The 18,256-nt window shown below is 44.7% G+C and overlaps 1 protein-coding gene across 4 annotated transcripts in view; it reads left to right on the forward strand.

The window, feature by feature from the left end:
* The window catches only part of LOC147105202 (cadherin EGF LAG seven-pass G-type receptor 2-like), a 361,456-nt gene that overhangs the window by 286,171 nt on the left and 57,029 nt on the right, over nt 1-18,256 (forward strand). For all 4 annotated transcript variants that reach the window (XM_086011326.1, XM_086011327.1, XM_086011324.1 and 1 more), the window contains exons 10-15: nt 1,872-2,057; nt 3,702-3,815; nt 5,417-5,591; nt 10,459-10,600; nt 11,627-11,747; nt 15,562-15,745. In XM_086011326.1, the coding sequence (XP_085867452.1) occupies nt 1,872-2,057; nt 3,702-3,815; nt 5,417-5,591; nt 10,459-10,600; nt 11,627-11,747; nt 15,562-15,745 (922 nt within the window). The remainder of the gene's footprint in view (nt 1-1,871; nt 2,058-3,701; nt 3,816-5,416; nt 5,592-10,458; nt 10,601-11,626; nt 11,748-15,561; nt 15,746-18,256) is intronic.

An 18,256-nucleotide genomic window follows, 5' to 3' on the forward strand; every position in this document is an offset into this window, starting at 1 on the left:
TGGCTCCATGGAGCACGAACCTGCTGTCGTCTCTCAGGCAGACAGCATTCGTTCTCCCACCCCGTCACTCTGCCAATGCCCTGGCTGTTGCCTGTCAACCAGCCAGCCCAGACTGCTGCCGCCTATGCCGAGATGGTGTAGTGTGAAGGCGAGTCTTCTAGGCCCAGAGCTGCTTGAGGTCATTCTCCAAGGCCATCTGCAGTCTCCTCCACTGAAAGTCAGCAGCCTTCCAACAGCCATGCTGCAGTCACTGGTCCTTATCCTGCTCTGAGGTTGGAGTTGTGGCTGCAATAGTTGGCAGATTTCAATGACGACCTCCTTAGTGATGCGCAGACATCTCAAACATTGGTTGTCGCTGAAGTTCAGGTAGGAGAATTGCTCCTTGAACACCCTGGGAGGATATGGCTTCCTGCTGGGAGCCCTTCTTCCCCTCCTCCTCCTCCCTCTTGTAGCTGCTTGTCCTGCTCTACAAGGCCTCTGCTCATTCTCCCAGTCATGCTTGATTCCAAGAGGAAGGCCTACTAGTGCACCCATGTCTGGGAGCAACTGGTTTGTGCAGAATCCTTGAATTCAGCAAAACGTACTTCAGAACCTGCCGCACCACTCCCTTTAGACTTTTGAAATTTGAACAGCTATAGAAAGTACTAAACACGTGTAGAATTGTAGCAACAGCTAGAAGAAATAAACCAGCAACTAACCTGTAAGTAGTTGATGATCCCTTTAAATAGCGGTGGTGGGTGCGGGGGGGGGTCCTTCCTGCTGCTTAACGAGTGTTCAGCTGTTCGAGGTTAAGAGAAGATGTCGGCTGGAGTGTGGAGCTCCAAAATGGCAGTGCCAGCGTCAAATCAGTGTTACACGCTGATCAACGTCATGATCTGCCTGCTCTGCATACTTGCGGTAGACGTTAAGTGCGTGCATGCTAACCCCTTTACCAAGATGGCATCGAGCATGCTTCACATCAGTAGGGTACGTGCGCGCCATGGATGCCATTTTGGACCCCTAAGGGCATTCGTAGCGACCAAAAAATGTGCGCTTCTGAGCCCAATTTCACCCCACTGTCTTCTGTCCCTGCCACAAACTCCTTTCCCTAGCCACTGACTGAATCCCTTTCCCTGGTCACTATTTGAGGCTGAATTAGACCATTTGCATCCTTGGTGTCCTACTTGACCCTGAGTTGCGCTTCCAATCCTATATCTTCTCCATCACCAAGACCTCCCAGGTCCACCTCCATAACATCACCCGTCTCCACCCCTGCCTCAGCTACTGTTGAAACCCTCATCCATGCCTTTGTTACCTCTAGACTCAACAATTCCAACGGTCTCCTGGCCAACCTCCCACCTTGCACCCTCCGTAAACTTGAGCTCATCCAAAACTCTGCTGCCCGTATCTTAACTCGCACCAAGTCCTGTTCACCCATCGCACATGTGCTTGCTGACCTACATTGGCTCCCAGTTTAGCAATGCCTCGATTTAAAAATTCTTAGCCTTGTTTTCTAATCCCTCTGTGGCCTCGCCCTTCCAATTCTTGCCTCTTGCACATCCCCGATTTTCATTGCTCCACCATTAGCGGCCATGCCTTCAGCTGCCTCGGCCCTAAGCTCTGGAATTACCTCCTTAAACCTCTCTGCCTCTTTACCTTTCTCGCCTCCTTTATGACACTCCTTTGAACCTACCTCTTTCCTGTCCTAATATCTCCTTATGTGGCTCGGTGCCGAATGTTGTTCGATAACGCTGCTGCGAAGTGCCTTGGGATGTTTTACTTCGTTAAAGGCACTATATAAATATAAGGTGGTGTTGTTGTTTAGTGCAGGCTGCTTTTTTTTGTTTTGTTTTTATCCAATATGTTTAACAGTGATATCACTATCTTTTCAGCTCAATGAAGGAAATGTGATGTTAAGTGTGTATCGTTCGAGCAGCCGGGTCACAGCACTGACAATGGGCCAAATAAAAGTGAATGATGGCGATTGGCACCACTTGCAATTAGAACTTAAAAGTTCCAAAGATGGCAAGGAAACAAAATACACGGCTCTCATGTCTATAGACTATGGACATCACCAGGTAATGACTGTCAGTTTGAAAAGGTATTTCAAACTTTTCAATTTACTATTTTTGGAGGGAAGAAGGAGGAAAATTTGAATGAGTTTGTAATAAAAGCTGTCTGTAATTATTTTGCTTGTAATTTGTAAATTGAGGAGTGCCCTAATGACTCAGTGAGTAAATGCACTCCATGATTATGGAACTGAGCTATACAGGCCAGGCAGGTTCCGTATTCAACTCTTGGGCTATGCTGAGTTTACCAACATTCTCTGAGGGGACAGTGGCGCATTGTACCACAGCTGACTTTGATTAGGGGCGAAGCTAGATTTGCTTTGAGGTAGGAACATTAGCAAAGATAATCTTTGAAATTCAGGGAATATTGTGACCATTCTTCACTTCACATTCTATGCTTGCAACATATGAACAAAGGGTAAGGAAGAATCTCATTTAAACAGCTCCTATCCTGCCAGTGCTTGTTGGCCGATAATTACTGTGCAAGTTAAAAGCAGAGATTGTTTTTTATTGATTGATATCTTAAGTGATAGGTCACAAATGTCTTTTTAATTTAATGAAATATTGAGACTGATTTCATGTCAGGAGTTTGTAAATGCAATAAATTATTAGAATACACGAGATGGTCAGGAGCAGAGATAAACATTTGAATAAAGACTTTAAATCATCAAAAATCTAGATACTCTGAATCTGGATATCAGCTTTTGCACTAGAAATTACTAAGCAAAGAAAATGTCCAGAGGACTCAGTAAAGTTTATTGTCAGGAACCCAGGATGCATATCAGTAAATAAAGCACTAGAAGCTCAGACCCATCATCCCTCCCTCCTACTAACACCGGGAGAATCAGACCCATTTCCCCATCACTGCTACAATGCCATGTAAACAATGTGCACAAGCTAACAATTCATAATCAGAAACACCTCTAAACTTCAGCAGCAAAGAAACGCCTGCCTTTTGCTGACAGAATGGAAGTTTCTGTGTGACTGAAAACACCACCCTTTGTGTGCAGAGGGATAGTTTGTGACTTTTTTTAAGTGATGATTTTTTGTGCTCATCAAAGGTGAGAGGTCAGAGCTGAGAAATAGAACATTTGTCCCGTCTCAGCATCCAGCACATAGAAATCAGGCACGGCATGAGTTAGAATTCAGCCTAGTCTGTACCAACTTCCGAAGACTATCTCTGTAACTTCAAAGTTCTTGAGTGTTCATTTGTTTTTCCATTTTCCCATGCCAGTCAGCCCTGTGGCACCTCTGTGACACCACAGTTTAGTGCACGGTCAGTCTTGTGTCCACTCGGAACCAGTTTGAGATAGCCCCCTGTCATATTGCATAGTGTCCTAACAGCCATCAAACAGAGAAAACTTTTGCCACCTTTTATAACTTGTATCTTAATGCGAACTGATATGAATCAGGACAAGTTCATAATCATCTCGTGAGATCCAGTTGAGCAGCTCAGAGCACTTAGCACGTTATGCTTCAGATTTCATGAACTGCCTTTGTGTTTTAAGGTGAGCAAAACTACACGTCTGATTTCATTGACAACTCAAAATAGAAGACCATGTATAGCCACGAACCAATATATTTGTCTTTATTTTTAAACTGTGAATCTTGTGATAAGTTGCCTGTTGAATTCTGATTCCATCCACTTCGCAGACAATGGTGGAAATTGGTAATGAACTGCACGGGCTGAAGCTGAAAACAATCAGCGTGGGTGGAGTCTCGGGGAATGATGGCGGTGTTCTTCAAGGGATTCGAGGATGTATACAGGTACAGCAAAGAGCAGGATGAGTGGTCACTGTGCTGCTGGTATTATCGATGGTTTTCAATGTCATAAGCATAAGGTATTTGTTTCCTCAGATACTCTTGTGGATAAACTGATTTTAATGGTATTGTAGGAATAGGTGTATTCCTAACAAATAACGGAGCTTGACTCGGAAGAACAACAAACTGGATTTTAATGTTGGATTAGATGAAGTACAGCAAACAACGTAGAACGATGCAGGAGAGTCATGGAACAGGTCTTTCCCCAGTGGGGACGCCACGAGGACTGACTAGGCAGTCCGGAGGTTTGCGCGATGACGTCATCGCGTTGCTCGTGTTTCCCACGCTTGGGGCATCACGTGACATGCGTCATGACGTCATCGCGTTTACCCGGCACTGCAGCTGGCCGTTGCAGCCGAAGTCGCGGGAGCGGGAGGCCGAACCGGGCCGGCGGCCGTCACGGGCGCGGGAGGCCGAGCTGGGCTGGCGATTGTCGCGTTTACCCGCGACCTTAAAAGGGCAACGCCCCGTGCATGCAAACTATATATACAACGTTGAAGGGAATTATGTACAACAGATAAGAGACATTCGGTAGTGCCACTACAGTATTACATTTACATTCAGTATTAGAAATGTTCAGTGGGCTTCTCTCCCCATAATAGCTCGGTAGGTAACTGCACCATGTGGGGTAGTGCAGAGCCATAGAAACCAAGAAGATCTCGGATTCAATCCCTGGTCTGTGCTGAGTTCGCTGATATGAGCCAAGGTGGCAACTGACCAACAACTGGCCCCAGCATCCTCAGCTTTAGGAGGTGAAAAATTAGCAAGGGTCTTGACTTTGGTGCTCTCCTGCAAATCTCTGCTGGAAGTGCACATGTGTCGATGTTTAGAAAAGGAAAAACAGGCTTCTTTATGTTGGCCCTTATGGTTGACTAGCAGGCTGACATTCACTATTCAGGCTCAGACATTATAAGGTAAATTCACAGCAGGGAGTCATGCACGAAGGAAGTGCGGGTCAGAGATTGGTCAACAGCACTGATTCTCTGCTGAGAGTGTGGGATCAGTGAATTTGCCCTCCAGGGTTGCTTGCTATTCTCTGGTCATCGTCAGTGTCACTTGGCAGTTGTTTTATGTCAGGTACACAGGTGTGCTTTTGTCTGGGACTTGCTGCTCTTGTCTTGTAAGTTGGAATACTGCGATTCCGTAACCTGTCAGAACGAAGTGAATCTTACCGAGTTGACAGTTGGAGAGGTTGACTGTCTGTGAATCCTGGGAAATAAAACCAGGCCCTCTGGTTATGAGATCAATGCTCCACTCCTTGTGCTCCCACACTGATGTAAAGAGCATCTCTTGATCCCTATCGAAATATGCGGCTATAAAGCTGGAGAGCTTCCTTTAGCAGCTGGTTTCAGTTATCAAAATTATAGTTCACAGCTGCTACCGAAAGGAAACCCAACTGACATTTCAATTTGATTCCAAGTGTGGAAATTCAGGAAAAAAAATCTAATCATAGTGCGTCTGTGCAGAGAATGATGTTAAACAGATACAGTTGCAAACAATTTAGTTGCTTCTGTAAACCAGTGTAAAATTAACGATTCCTTCCTCAGGGGGTTCGCCTTGGTGAGACGCCATCCACGGCAGTAGCATTGAACATAAACCACGCTGAGAAGGTGAATGTGGAGCGGGGCTGCAGCATTCCTGATCCCTGTGACTCCAGTCCGTGTCCTACAAACAGCTACTGCAGTGATGACTGGGATAGCTACTCCTGCAGCTGTGACCCAGGTAAAGATTTACACCACTTCAGTAATGGGGTCGTCCCGCAGCTCAGCATTTTATAGCCTGCGTGATTCTCTCTAGGTCTTAAAACACCAAGGCGGGCTCATGGGATTCAATATAGTGATTTTCTAGGTTTCACCATCCACTATAATCTCTAGATTTGTTACCCACATGTTCAATAGTTTTCATGGTATCATTATGTTGTCACATTGCTATTCAGAATAATGTATAAAGTGGTACATGTGCACTCAAATTAGCCAGTATTGAATTTCAGTCAGTGACTGACTTTAGTTGAGCAATGATCTGTGGAAATCCTAGTGTACAGTGTAGTTGATAGACCCAATTTTGGAAGAGAAAATAAATAATATATGGGACATCACTAAGGGAAGTATGTAACATTCATATTACTTACTACTACATGTAGTATGTCTTTCTCCTTCCAATCTTCAAAGTAGCTAACAGAATGAACTGAACAAATAAAGGACTAACCAAATGTGATAAAAATTTCTACTCATCTCAGTCCTAAACAAATGTGATGAAATTTCTACTCATCTCAGTCCTAAATGGCCGACCCCTTATTCTGAGACTGTGACCCCTAGTTCTAGACTCCCCAGCCAGGGAAAACATCCTCCCTACATCTACTCTGTCAAGCCCCTTAAGAATGTTATATGTTTCAATGAGATCACCTCTCACTCTTCTAAACTAGGGAATATAGGCCTAGTCTACTTAATCTCTCCTCATAGGACAATCCTCTCATCCCAGGAGTCAGTCTAGTGAACCTTCATTGCACTCCCTCTGAGGCAAGTATATTGTTCCTTAGGTAAGGAGACCAAAACTGTACACCGTACTCCAGGTTTGGTCTCACCAAGGCCCTATATAACTGTAGTAAGACTTCTTTATCTTTGTACTCCAATCGCTTTGTAATAAAGGCTAACTTACCATTTGCTTTCCTAATTGCTTGCTGTACCTGCATGTTAACTTTCTATGATTTGTGTACAAGGACACCCAGGTCCCTCTGAATGCCAACATTTCCCAGTCTCTCACCATTTAAAAAATATTCTGCTTTTCTATTTTTCCTACCTAAGAGGGCACTAACGGGGCGCAAAGCAACTAGCGTCCGGGCACGGTGATGTTTGTGCCACTCGCAAAATTGACCAGACATTTTGCCGCGGCGTTAAACACTACCACCACGATCTCCTGCGCCGCAGATCGTGACGTCAGTCGAGCGTGCAACGCCCCGGTAGCGCCCCGGACCGGATATTGAGTCGCGCCCCCTGCCTTTCCGCCTGCCGCTAGCAATGACAGGTTGAGGGGAACGTTTTGCAGTTGGGAAGGGGATGGGGGAGTGCTATTTAAAGGCGGCCGCTTCCTGCCTTTTTTTGTCGGCAAACCTTTTGGTTTTAACGCTGTCCTAAGGGGTTTGGCCCTCAGCACCACTTTTAAGGTTCCTAAGCGCCGAGCTCTTTCCCTGGGCCTATCCATTAGTGCTTCCAACACAATTGCTTTTGAGGTCTCTCCAGGCCGAGATTCAAGGCTGCAATGAGCAGGGTGTGGCTGGCCAGCAAGATGGCCCCTCCCCTTTAAGAACTGGACAGCGCCAGGCTGTCTGTGTTCCATTGATAACTGACATCACCTGAGCTTCACCAGCGCTCTGAGATAGCGCCTCGCTCCTCGATGTTAGCACCTTAAGACAAGTGTGTAGCGCCTGAGTTAGCGCTCCAATCACCTCCAGGGGCGATAGAGGCCATGTTTGCAGTCGGAGGCAATAATTAGCGCCAGGCGCTAAACTTTGAGCCCGGCCGATAATAGCGTCCCAAACGGGGCGATACCAAATTTCTCCCCCTATAACTTCACACTTCTCCACATTATATTCCATCTGCCATGTACTTGCCCACTCACTTAACCTCTCTATATCCCTTTGCAGCCTCTTTGTGTCCTTCTCATAGCTTACTTTCCCACCTAACTTTTCATCATCAGCAAACTTGGATGCATTGCACTCGGTCCCCTCATCTAAGTCATTAATAGATGTGCCATAGGAAGCAGTTTGCATGATTTTCGAATAGCTAATACCCTGCAAACTTATTGGGATTTCTTAACGGGATAACTAAACTAGTGGTTGAGGCTGATTTGGTACATGTAGTTTACTTGAATTTTCAAAACCAGTCAGCACAGTTCCTCATAAAACTAGTCAGGAGGATTAAGGCTCATGAAATAGATAATAAAAGTTATCCCTCATGGTGCCTACAACAGACTGATAACAGCTGTGATGTATCATCTCAAACACTGTACACAGATACAGTGCAGTGACGAGTTGTATTAATGGAAGCAAAACATTAACTTTGAACTTCTAACTGTGGTTAAAATAAAACTATTTTTCATTGCTTGTCCCTGGCCTCTTATTATGTGGTTTCAAGGCAAGTGCACAAACTGTCTGCTCTAGATTGATGGCCTGTATTTTCCGATCGGAGGTCCCGACACTTCCGATCCTGGGCCTCTCCTGGTGCGCTCGCGCAGAGGCCCAGGTATCCCGGGGGCGCAGGCAGTGCGCAGGCAGTTCGCAAGCGTCCCCGGGATCACCTGGGCCATGGGGAACCAATGGAAGAAGGGAATCCCCCTTCACACTTTTGACAGGTCTCTCCGCATAGACCTGTCAAAGGTATGAACGGAGATCACTCAAAAAAGACACTAAAACATTAAATAATTTTTTTTAAATCACGTTTTTAAAATGAGTTAAAATTACATTAAATTAAATATTTTAAACAAAAACTTTAAGGCCTAGAAATTCAGTCGCGTTTGCGCCCACTTATTGGCTATAAAGTGGTTTGCGCCTGAAGTTTTTTATCGCCCGAAATTCAGATGGACCCTAACATCGGCGTTAGCCGGTAGCGCTGCGCCGGCACCGATGACGTCATCGGTGTGCGCAGCGCCCCGGTTGCAATGCTATTCCGGCCCGATGGCCAAATTCAGTTGCGGCCGCCTCGCCCGTGGCAGCCGCAAACAGCGTTTGTGAAACGGGGTCTTGCAGCTCCGAAAGGCCGGTGCATAAAGGTGGAGCGGCGGCCGGCCGCTTTCCCGGCGGCCGCCTGCCCGCACCTCCCTCCCCGGACTCCTGCACCACCCCCCCGCGGCATTGATGTCTGAGTCCCGCGAGCCCGGCACTTCTCCGTGGTGCCGGGCTCATTTGCCGGGGGAATCCACCGGTGATCTGACGGCTGCAGGCAGCTCCTCCTTAAGAGAAGGAGGAGGCCTGCAGTACCCCAGCCTGCTGCACCGCATCGGGTGCCGCAGCGGGAGCTGGACGCCTGAAAGTGACATTCATCGCCCCTAGCGAGGCGGCCAAACCCTGCAATAGCACCCGCCGCCGTCTTGGCCCGTCGCAACTGAATTTTAGGCGGGCGCTACGGGAATCCTGGCGGGCGCAAAATTTCGGGCGCAAAAGACCTGGCGGGGCCATACCGAATTTCTAGGCCTAAGTTTTTTACGGGGCTAAAAATAAACTTACTTTTTTTAAAATTATTTTTAAATTATAAATGAATGATTTTTTTACTTTTTTAATCTATTATGCTGGTAAAAGCAGGCATAAGGCATAAGGCCTGCTTTTACCAGGCGAAAGATTTTTAAAGGTTTTCAGCGGGCGGAGGTTGTGCAGAAAGCGGAACTCTCCACCCGCAGATGCCCTTCTCCAGGGCAGGCGGATGATCTCTTGACAGATTGGAAGTGCCGGTTTTCAGCCTGAAACCGGCACTTGCGAGGCCCCTACGGGTGTGTACACAGCTCATACACACCCGTAGGGATCGGAAAATATGGACAGATATTTCTATATACCTTCCTGCATCACCATTTAGTGTAAACTATTACCAGGCTTGTGAGAAAAGGTGGAAAAGCGAAAAAGGAGATTGGTGAGATGCTGGAAGCAGCTAACAGGGCAATTTCCCCCTATCCAGGCACCTGATCCATGCATAGAGCAAATTTAACCAAGCGTTTTAATTGCACACCTTGAATATAACTTTTTTTATATAATAACAATGAGGTAAACTCTTGTGGAATTTCTGCTGACGAGTTAAATGCTTCATTTTGAGTATCCATTCTTCTGGTGCTCAGCACTGAAAATAGTCTCTACAGGTGAATATCTGCACCGCAAGCTGTATTACCATCGTTAGTACGTGGAAGGAATTGAATACCATTGAATGTCAACTAAAATCAGACACGTTTATTGCGTGACAAACCTTTCCTTTCTTTATTACCAGTCGAGCAATAGTATCATAGACTGGTACTAGACCACCCCTTTATATTTTAACCTTGTTTTTGCTACTGTGCATTATAATCTGTAGAAATGATACCAGAACTGCGAGGTTATACCTACCAGGAAAGGATGAACAGGCTGGGTCTCTTTTCTCTTGAAAAGAGAAGGCTAAGGAGTAACCTAATAGAGGTCTTTAAAATGATGCAAGGTTTTGATACAGCAGACATAGAGAGTGTTTCTACTTGTGGGGAGGAGCAAAACTAGGGGACATCAATAGAAGATAGTCACCAAGAAATCAAATTGGGAATTCAGAAGAAACTTCTTTACCCAGAGAGTGTTGAGAATGTGGAGCTTACTTATCACAGGGAGTAGTTGAGGTGAATAATATAGATACATTTAAGGGGAAGCTAGATAAGCATATGAGGGAGAGGGAATAGAGGGTTATGCTGATAGAAAGTTAGATGAGGAAGGAAGGGAGGAGGCTCGAGAGGAGCATAAATGCCAGTATAGACTGGTTGGTTCGAATGGCCTGTTTTCCTGCTGTATATTCTAAGTAATTCTGTGTGAAATGCAGCTTTTCCTTTTTTTAACCAAGCGCAGCATTCATGGGAAATCTCCAATTGTTTCTAGGTTACTATGGTGAGGAATGTAAGGATGTCTGCTCCCTAAATCCTTGTGAGCATCTGTCTGTCTGTAGCCGCAAGCCCAGTTCTTCACATGGCTACACTTGCGACTGCTCGGTGAACTACTTTGGACAGTACTGCGAGACCAAGTAAGTGGAGTCTGAGCTAAGTCGTTGTCATAGCCGGACTCTTTAAGGTCTAGGCGTTTGTTTAAAATGGTTTCTTTTTTCATTTGGTGAATTCTACTAACCAATATTTTTAATTTATGGATTCTACACTTTACTAACCAAGAGCCTTGAGTGATGATGGTGCGTACGATACACTCTCAGAATCATATTGGGATTAATGTTCCCTGTAATGTTTTTTGGCCCAACTGGCCCCTTTAATGGGCTGCATGGGCCGTTCAAAATTCCGTGCATGCGCAGTTTTTCTATTTAAAAGTCGGCTCACCGGCTGCGCGAGACCTCAAGAGCGCTGCGCGACGGCCCAGCCGCGCAGCTTAAAGGGAACATGGATTGGGATGCTTTTAAAGTCTCCATTGTCATCAGAATTTTCAGGAACAATGACTAAAGGTCCTGAAATATTTTCCAGCAGACTGTTTAGTGAAAGATGGCAGTTATAAGATCACTGATACTTTACCATAAATTAATTTCATTATATGTTTTATCCCCCATTTTTGTATTTTAGGCCCCTCTATGTCACACCCCAATATAAATCCATCCACTCAGTGACCCAAGAAAGGGAACTGATCAACTGTTTCTGGCTCTTTGCCAGTGTTGGTCTCTATTGGGCTGATGTGTGAGGGAACCACTCCAGAGTCTGCCTTTCCCTGGTGATCCAACTGAGATTGAAGACTCAGCTTAACCTAGTAAACATAGTAACAGTTTCAGGCAGGAGAAGATCTTTGGACCATTTAGCCCATTTATCCACACTACTCCCCTGGTGCAATTCTAATAATCCTGATTCCCAGGGGACTCATGGATGGAAACCTCTGCTGTGTAGTACACATCTGAGCTACTCATGTAGTTACAAAGAAAGTATCATTTTCCCCAGCCTCATTAGTGGGATTTTTTTCAAACAAATGTCATTAATGGGATATCAGCATTGATTTTGATTTTCACATGATAACAGTCTGAATATTTGACAGTCCACCAATTTGCATTTGCCACATGCAGGATTGATCAGCCTTGTCCCAAAGGATGGTGGGGGCATCCTATCTGTGGACCCTGTAACTGTGATATAAGCAATGGGTTTGATGCCGACTGTAACAAGACCTCTGGAGAATGCAGGTGCAAGGTGAGGAATAAGATCTGAGCTGATAAAGCCTGACGCTCAAACATTCAGATAACAACTTGACACGAACAGTTGTTGCATACTGGATTTCCTCCATTACTTTTAGCACAGACTTTGAGTTCAATAGTAATTACCTCAGTCAAAAGAATTATGTATTGGGTATAACTCAAACTTTTAAAGCTTAAGAACATAAGAACATAGGAAATAGGAGCAGGATTTGGCCCCTCGAGCCTGTTCCGCCATTCAATAAGATCATGGCTGATCTGATCTTGGCCTCAACTCCACTTTCCCGCCCGCTCCCCATAACCCTTGACACCCCTGTAGCTCAAATATCTGTCTGTCTCCGCCTTATATATATTCAATGACTCTGCCTCCATAGCTCTCTGGGGTAGAGAATTCCAAAGATTCACGACCCTCTGAGAGAAGAAATTCCTCTAAAGTGGGCTTTAGATCTCCTGTTGGTCCCCAGACCAAATGCTTACCCAATATGAGATATGAGATCCATGATGGTGATGTGTATGACCCAAATTATGCAAATCAAATGGTGGCAGTTGGAGAAAGAAAGAAGAAAGAATTTGCACCACTGGTTAGGCCACATGTAGACCACATTTTCCTGAATGCAGCATGCATGGCACCCATGGCAACCCAATTTTGCACGGGGGCCTGAAACAGGCCCCTTATTTGCATATGCAAAGACCAGCACCTCCGACAATACAGCACTCTCTCAGCAATGCACTGGAGTGTCAGCCTAGATTATGTGCTCGGGTCCTAGAGTGGAGCTTGAAAGCACAACCTTCTGTCTGAGCCAAAGCTGTCACTTAAGATTACCATATTCTGAAGCCAAAGTAGTAAAGGTGAAACTGCTTTTTAATCTCTTGGAGTGATTCCACTGAACTGAGCAGTATTGGGATTTTGATTTGCCTGTCCGATCTTCACAAACCTGCACACCAGTATGATTTATACAGTAGATTTTTACTGTAGGTGTTTGCTCATTGCACTTTCACATATAGCACTTTACACATTGAGGAATACAAGACGGATCAAATTGAGCACAAAGGTTTGCAAATTGTGGGCTCAAACTGTTCACAAAAAAGAATCCCACTCTCGTCAGCCACAGGCTGGGAATAATGGTGTTTGAAGTTTAACATCTGAAATGTTATTTTGAATTTTATTATTTGGCTGTTGGATTTGCAGCACAGTACCAGGTGTTACCAGTCACTGTTCCCACATGGAATGAATAGCAGAGGTGTCTGGATCAGCCCAAAATGGAGATATAATGCTACAGTCAAAATAAGACTAACTGAGATTGGAACACCTCCCAGAAATATGTTTGCCAACACTTAATTAAAATGAGAGGAACGTTTGATATTTTTAAGTTCTAATGAAAAACTGTTCCATCCGCTTCATTCCTTTTCATCTTCATGTTAGACCACCTAGTAGATCCTGAGAAAATGTCGCTAAATGCGCTACATCACCAATAACACTAATTAGGTAGAACTTTGACAAAAGACTCAAGAAAACGTGCCTTCTTTTAAAATTAAAGTGCAATATTACCTTGAGGATATGTACTATGAATGGTAAATATTTACCTCTAGATTATTCCAAACACTTTGCCATGTATTGTTTTTGAAACTATTCATTTTCCATATATTCCCACCTACAGGGTTGCTTTATGGAACCCCATATGCCTTCCAGCAGCTCTGTAGCAGTCTGGTGTGGTTAAATTCAAGATTTGGAGGATGCTTGGTTCTCCTTAGTGTCAATGTGACTGTAGACCAATCTTCCGAAGCTATTTTTTTAAGAATGTCTGTTGAGTACATTTCCTCCAAAGTATAGCTGCTGAAATGTAGGATATATATATATGAGGCCGTGCAGTATGGTGGAGCATTATATTATTAATAATAATAATAATAATAATCAACTTTATTGTCATTGTTAGTGCACAAGTGCAGTACAACGAAATGTAGGCTTGCGGCTCCCGAGAGTGTACATTTAGATTAAGACATTTAAACATTCAACATTCATTTGGCTTGTAATACATTAACATAAACATAACCATAATAAAGTGCATTGGCAGATGTGCAGGCTTTATAGTTTATTTGTGGAGTTCAGTAGGATGACTTGTATTTATATAGCACCTCTAACGTAGTAAAATGTCCCAAGATGCTTCACAGGAGTGTTATCAAACAAAATTTGACACTGAACCACATAGAGATATTGGGCCAAATATTCCGATCCCTACGGGTGTGTACGCGCTGTGCACCCACCCATAGGGACATCAGAAATGCCGGTTTCAGGCATTCACTGCGCATGCGCTGAAAACCGGCATTTCCGATCTGTCAAGAAAGTTCTTGACAGATCCTCCGGCTGCCCTGGAGAAGGGCCTCTGCGGGCAGAGAATTCCGCTTTTTGGAGACCCTCTGCCTGCAGAAAATCCTTACAATTCTTAAGCCTGGTAAATTCTATTTATAAAATTCTAGCAGGACTAGATAGACTAGATGCAGGAAGGATGTTCCCGATAGCCGGGGAGTCCAGAACCAGGGGTCACAGTCTAAGGATAAGGGGTAAGCCATTTAGGACTGAGATGAGGAGGAATTTCTTCACCCAGAGAGTGGTGAACCTGTGGAATTCTCTACCACAGAAGGCAGTAGAGGCCAGTTCATTAAATATATTCAAGAAGGAGTTCGATATATTTCTTAAAGCTAAAGGGATCAAGGGATATGGAGAGAAGGCAGGGACAGGGTACTGAATTTGGATGATCAGCCATGATCTCATTGAATGGCGGAGCAGGCTCGAGGGGCCGAATGGCCTACTCCTGCTCCTATCTTCTATGTTTCTATGTAAGGTCTGCTTTTACCAGGATAAGAGTTGAGAAAAGTAAAAAAAAATGTTCACTGATTTATCATTTAAAAATACTTTAAAAAAAGGTAAGTTTATTTTTAGCCCCGTAAAATACTTTAATTATTTTTTTCAAAAAATTAAATTTTTGTTTAAAATACTTAATTTATTGTAATTTCAAGTCATTTTAAAAATATGATTTAAAAAATATTTATTTAAAGTTTTACTTAGTTTTTTCATTGATCTCCAATCATATATTTGACAGGTCTTCCTGTCAAGTGTATGAAGGGCGATTCCCTTCTGTGATTGGCTCCCCATGGCCCACGTGATCCCAGGGACGCTGCGAACTACATGCGCCCCTGGGATACGTGGGCCCTGCGCACTGGCAGTTCAGTGAGGCCCATCATCGGAACTGTGCGCGTCCCGGGAGCCCTCAGGTAAGGGCGCAGATTTTTCCAGATCGCAGGCCTCCGCCCGCGGGAGGCTTGCAATCGGAAAATACAGGCCATTAGGGCAGATTGGTCAAAAAGGTAGGTTTTAAGGAGCATCTTAAAGAAGGAAAGAAAGGTGGAGCAGTTTGGGGAGGGAATTCCACAGTGTAGGGCTTTTGGCAGCTGAAAGACACCCGATGAGTGACCCACAGTCCCACAGAGTGGTATAATGTGGGTTGACACCCATAGTTTCCCACATTGCACGTTCCAGTCAGAAAGAGGGGATGAATGGAAGCTTCCCCAAATGCAGGAAGGCTAACTCAACAGCTGACTCATCAGGGGATACTTTTGTGTGTCTCGTAGAGGGCAACTCAAGAGTGGTATTTACGGAGGCTTGGGAACTGGTTACCTGCCGCCACTCACAGTGAATAATCTGTGCTCAAAATATCAAGAGATGAAAAGGGAAAATACAGGAAGAAAATCTGTGTCTGTCTCTATTTCACAGTTAGTTACACAGCTCTAAAGTAATAATATATCATTGTATTTAGGAAAACCACTACTGGCCTCCAGGAAGCAATGCCTGCCACCCATGTGACTGTTACTCCATTGGTTCACTTGCCCGCTCGTGCGATATGGAGACGGGACAGTGCCAGTGTAAGCCTGGTGTGATCGGACGGCAGTGTGACCGCTGTGACAATCCTTTTGCTGAAGTCTTCACCAACGGTTGTGAAGGTGAGTTTATGTGGGATTGGATTTTAAGCCTAAATACTCAGATAGCTGTCTGAGTCTCCCGGTGGTTTGGTGGATAAATCCACAGCCTGGTATATTATTGAGCTATACAGACCAGGATAATCCGAGGTTTGATCCCTGGTCCACACCGAGTTAGCTGGGGCAGCAGTAATGACTTTGCAATTGGTTTCAGCATCACTGCGCTTGGGGTAGAAAGAAATCAAGTAAGATTCCTACATATGATCGCAGTCAGCCAAACGTATGTGGATGCTGAGTGAGCAAAGGATTGGGCAAAATAATACGAATAACTTCTGTTTGAAAACCTGCAGTAAGCAGTACTAATGAATGGTGAAATACGAGGGTGTAGCCCAATTAATGGGGAGAAATTATTTGAAAAATGGACGCAGCTCCATTATGTCAGATTTCTACTCCATCCAATTTTACAGTCAGGTTTTGTGCTGGTGTCTGAAAGAGCAGCTAATTTGTTGTCCACACAATTTTTCCAGTGTTGATATTTCTTAGTCAGCAGCCCATCCATATGTCAAACATAGAAACATAGAAGATAGAAGCAGGAGTAGGCCATTCGGCCCCTTGAGCCTGCTCCGCCATTTAATGAGATCATGGCTGATCATCCAAATTCAGTACCCTGTCCCTGCCTTCTCCCCATATCCCTTGATCCCTTTAGCCTTAAGAAATATGGCCCAGAAATTCGGGTCACCGTGGGTGAGTACGCACGGGGTACTCACCTGTAGGCCCAATGGAAGTGCCGGTTTCCTGCATGCACTACGCATGCGCGGGAAACCGGCACTTCCGTTCCCCTGAAAGAAGGGGTTCAGAGTTCGAACATGTGTGCAGGAGAGGCAGCGCGTGCGCATCGAACTTAGGTTTTTTTTGCAGGTTTTCCCGGGAGGGTAAGTCTCCAGGAGTTACACATATAAAAAGCAGGCATAAGGCCTGCTTTTAACAAGGTAAGTGGTGAATTAATTAAAATTAAACAATTTTTCCGCAGGTTTATTATTTTAAAATACTTTAAAGCAAGGTAAGTTTATTTTTAGCCCCGTTAGAAAATAAAATTATTTTTTTCAAAAATTTAAATTATTGTTTAAAAGTTATTTCATGTAATTTATAGTTTATTTTTAAAACGTGATTTAAAAAAAAATTTGTTTGAAGATTTAGTGATGTTTTGGGGCCCGTAGTATTTATAAGTTTTGACAGGTCCTGTCAAACTTATGAATGGGCATTCCCTGCTCCGATTGGCTCCCAATGGCCCACGTGATCCCAGGGGATGCATCGAACTAACTGCGCCCCTGGAATACGCAAGCACTGCGCGCCGGCAGTTGGAGGAGGCCCAGGATCGGAATTCCACGGGGGCCCACAGCTCAACAGCCCGCGCGCTAGGTAAGTGCAGGTCGGGGGCTTACACCCGCGGGAAGCCCCCGACCCGAACTAGCTCCTTCTTGAATATATTTAATGAATTAGCCTCAACTGCCTTCTGTGGTGGAGAATTTCATATATTCAATGTTAAATGCATTTAAAGGGCTTTGCAGTAAGATTTGCTGCAATGTTTTGAGCTGTTTCTGAACCTTTCTTTGTTTCTTTCGTTGCCTTCCTGCGGGTGTCCCGCTCACCACCTCAAAAGAGCTTGTTAAGATCGGGATATGGCGGAAAGGCAGTGGGATCAGAGGGGATAAATGATTGGCCTCATTTTAACTGCCAACCTGCCCAGTTCCAACCAGCAAGGGGGTAGGGGGCGGGGAGTGAAAATCAGGGCCTGAATTTCTGCATTGCACTGCAGGGGAAACAAGGGGGACTGAAAGATGTGACTAATGTATGGGTCTGCTTAATGGCCATAAAGAGTGACTCAATCATAAATGTAATAGAAAAAGTGTGCATTTAGACAGATAGTGATAATAACATGTTATGCATATTGAAAAGACGTTGCAGGACATTTACACTCCTCATTCTTGGAGGTCAGTGTCCCACATCGTCCTACAATTTAACAGTTTCACAATGTACTGCCCGAAGATAGAAAGATATATAGGATGGAACTCAGCTTATCATCGCCCCATGAATGAATTGCTTGCTGGATACTGTGTGTAGGTTCACTCAGGAAGAATGACCAGTAGGGTGAGGTACTGAAAGGCTCCGGAATGGACAATAACAACAACTGCTTGCACTTTTATTGGCCCAGAAATTCGGGTCGGGGGCTTCCCGCGGGTGCAAGCCCCCGACCTGCACTTACCTTGCGCGCCGGCCGTTGAGCTGTGGGCTCGCGTGGAATTCCGATCCTGGGCCTGCTCCAGCGCAGTGCTTGCGTATCCCAGGGGCGCAGTTAGTTCGATGCGGCCCCTGGGATCACGTGGGCCATGGGGAGCCAATCGGAGCAGGGAATGCTTCATTCATAAGATTGACAGGAAGACCTGTCAAAACTTATAAATACTACGGGCCCCAAAACATCACTAAATCTTCAAATAAATTTTTTTTAAATCACATTTTTTAAATAAACTATAAATT

Source organism: Somniosus microcephalus, chromosome 18, assembly GCF_052327205.1.
Source record: "Somniosus microcephalus isolate GS21.2 chromosome 18, FLI_Smic_1.0, whole genome shotgun sequence".
Classification (NCBI taxonomy): domain Eukaryota; kingdom Metazoa; phylum Chordata; class Chondrichthyes; order Squaliformes; family Somniosidae; genus Somniosus; species Somniosus microcephalus.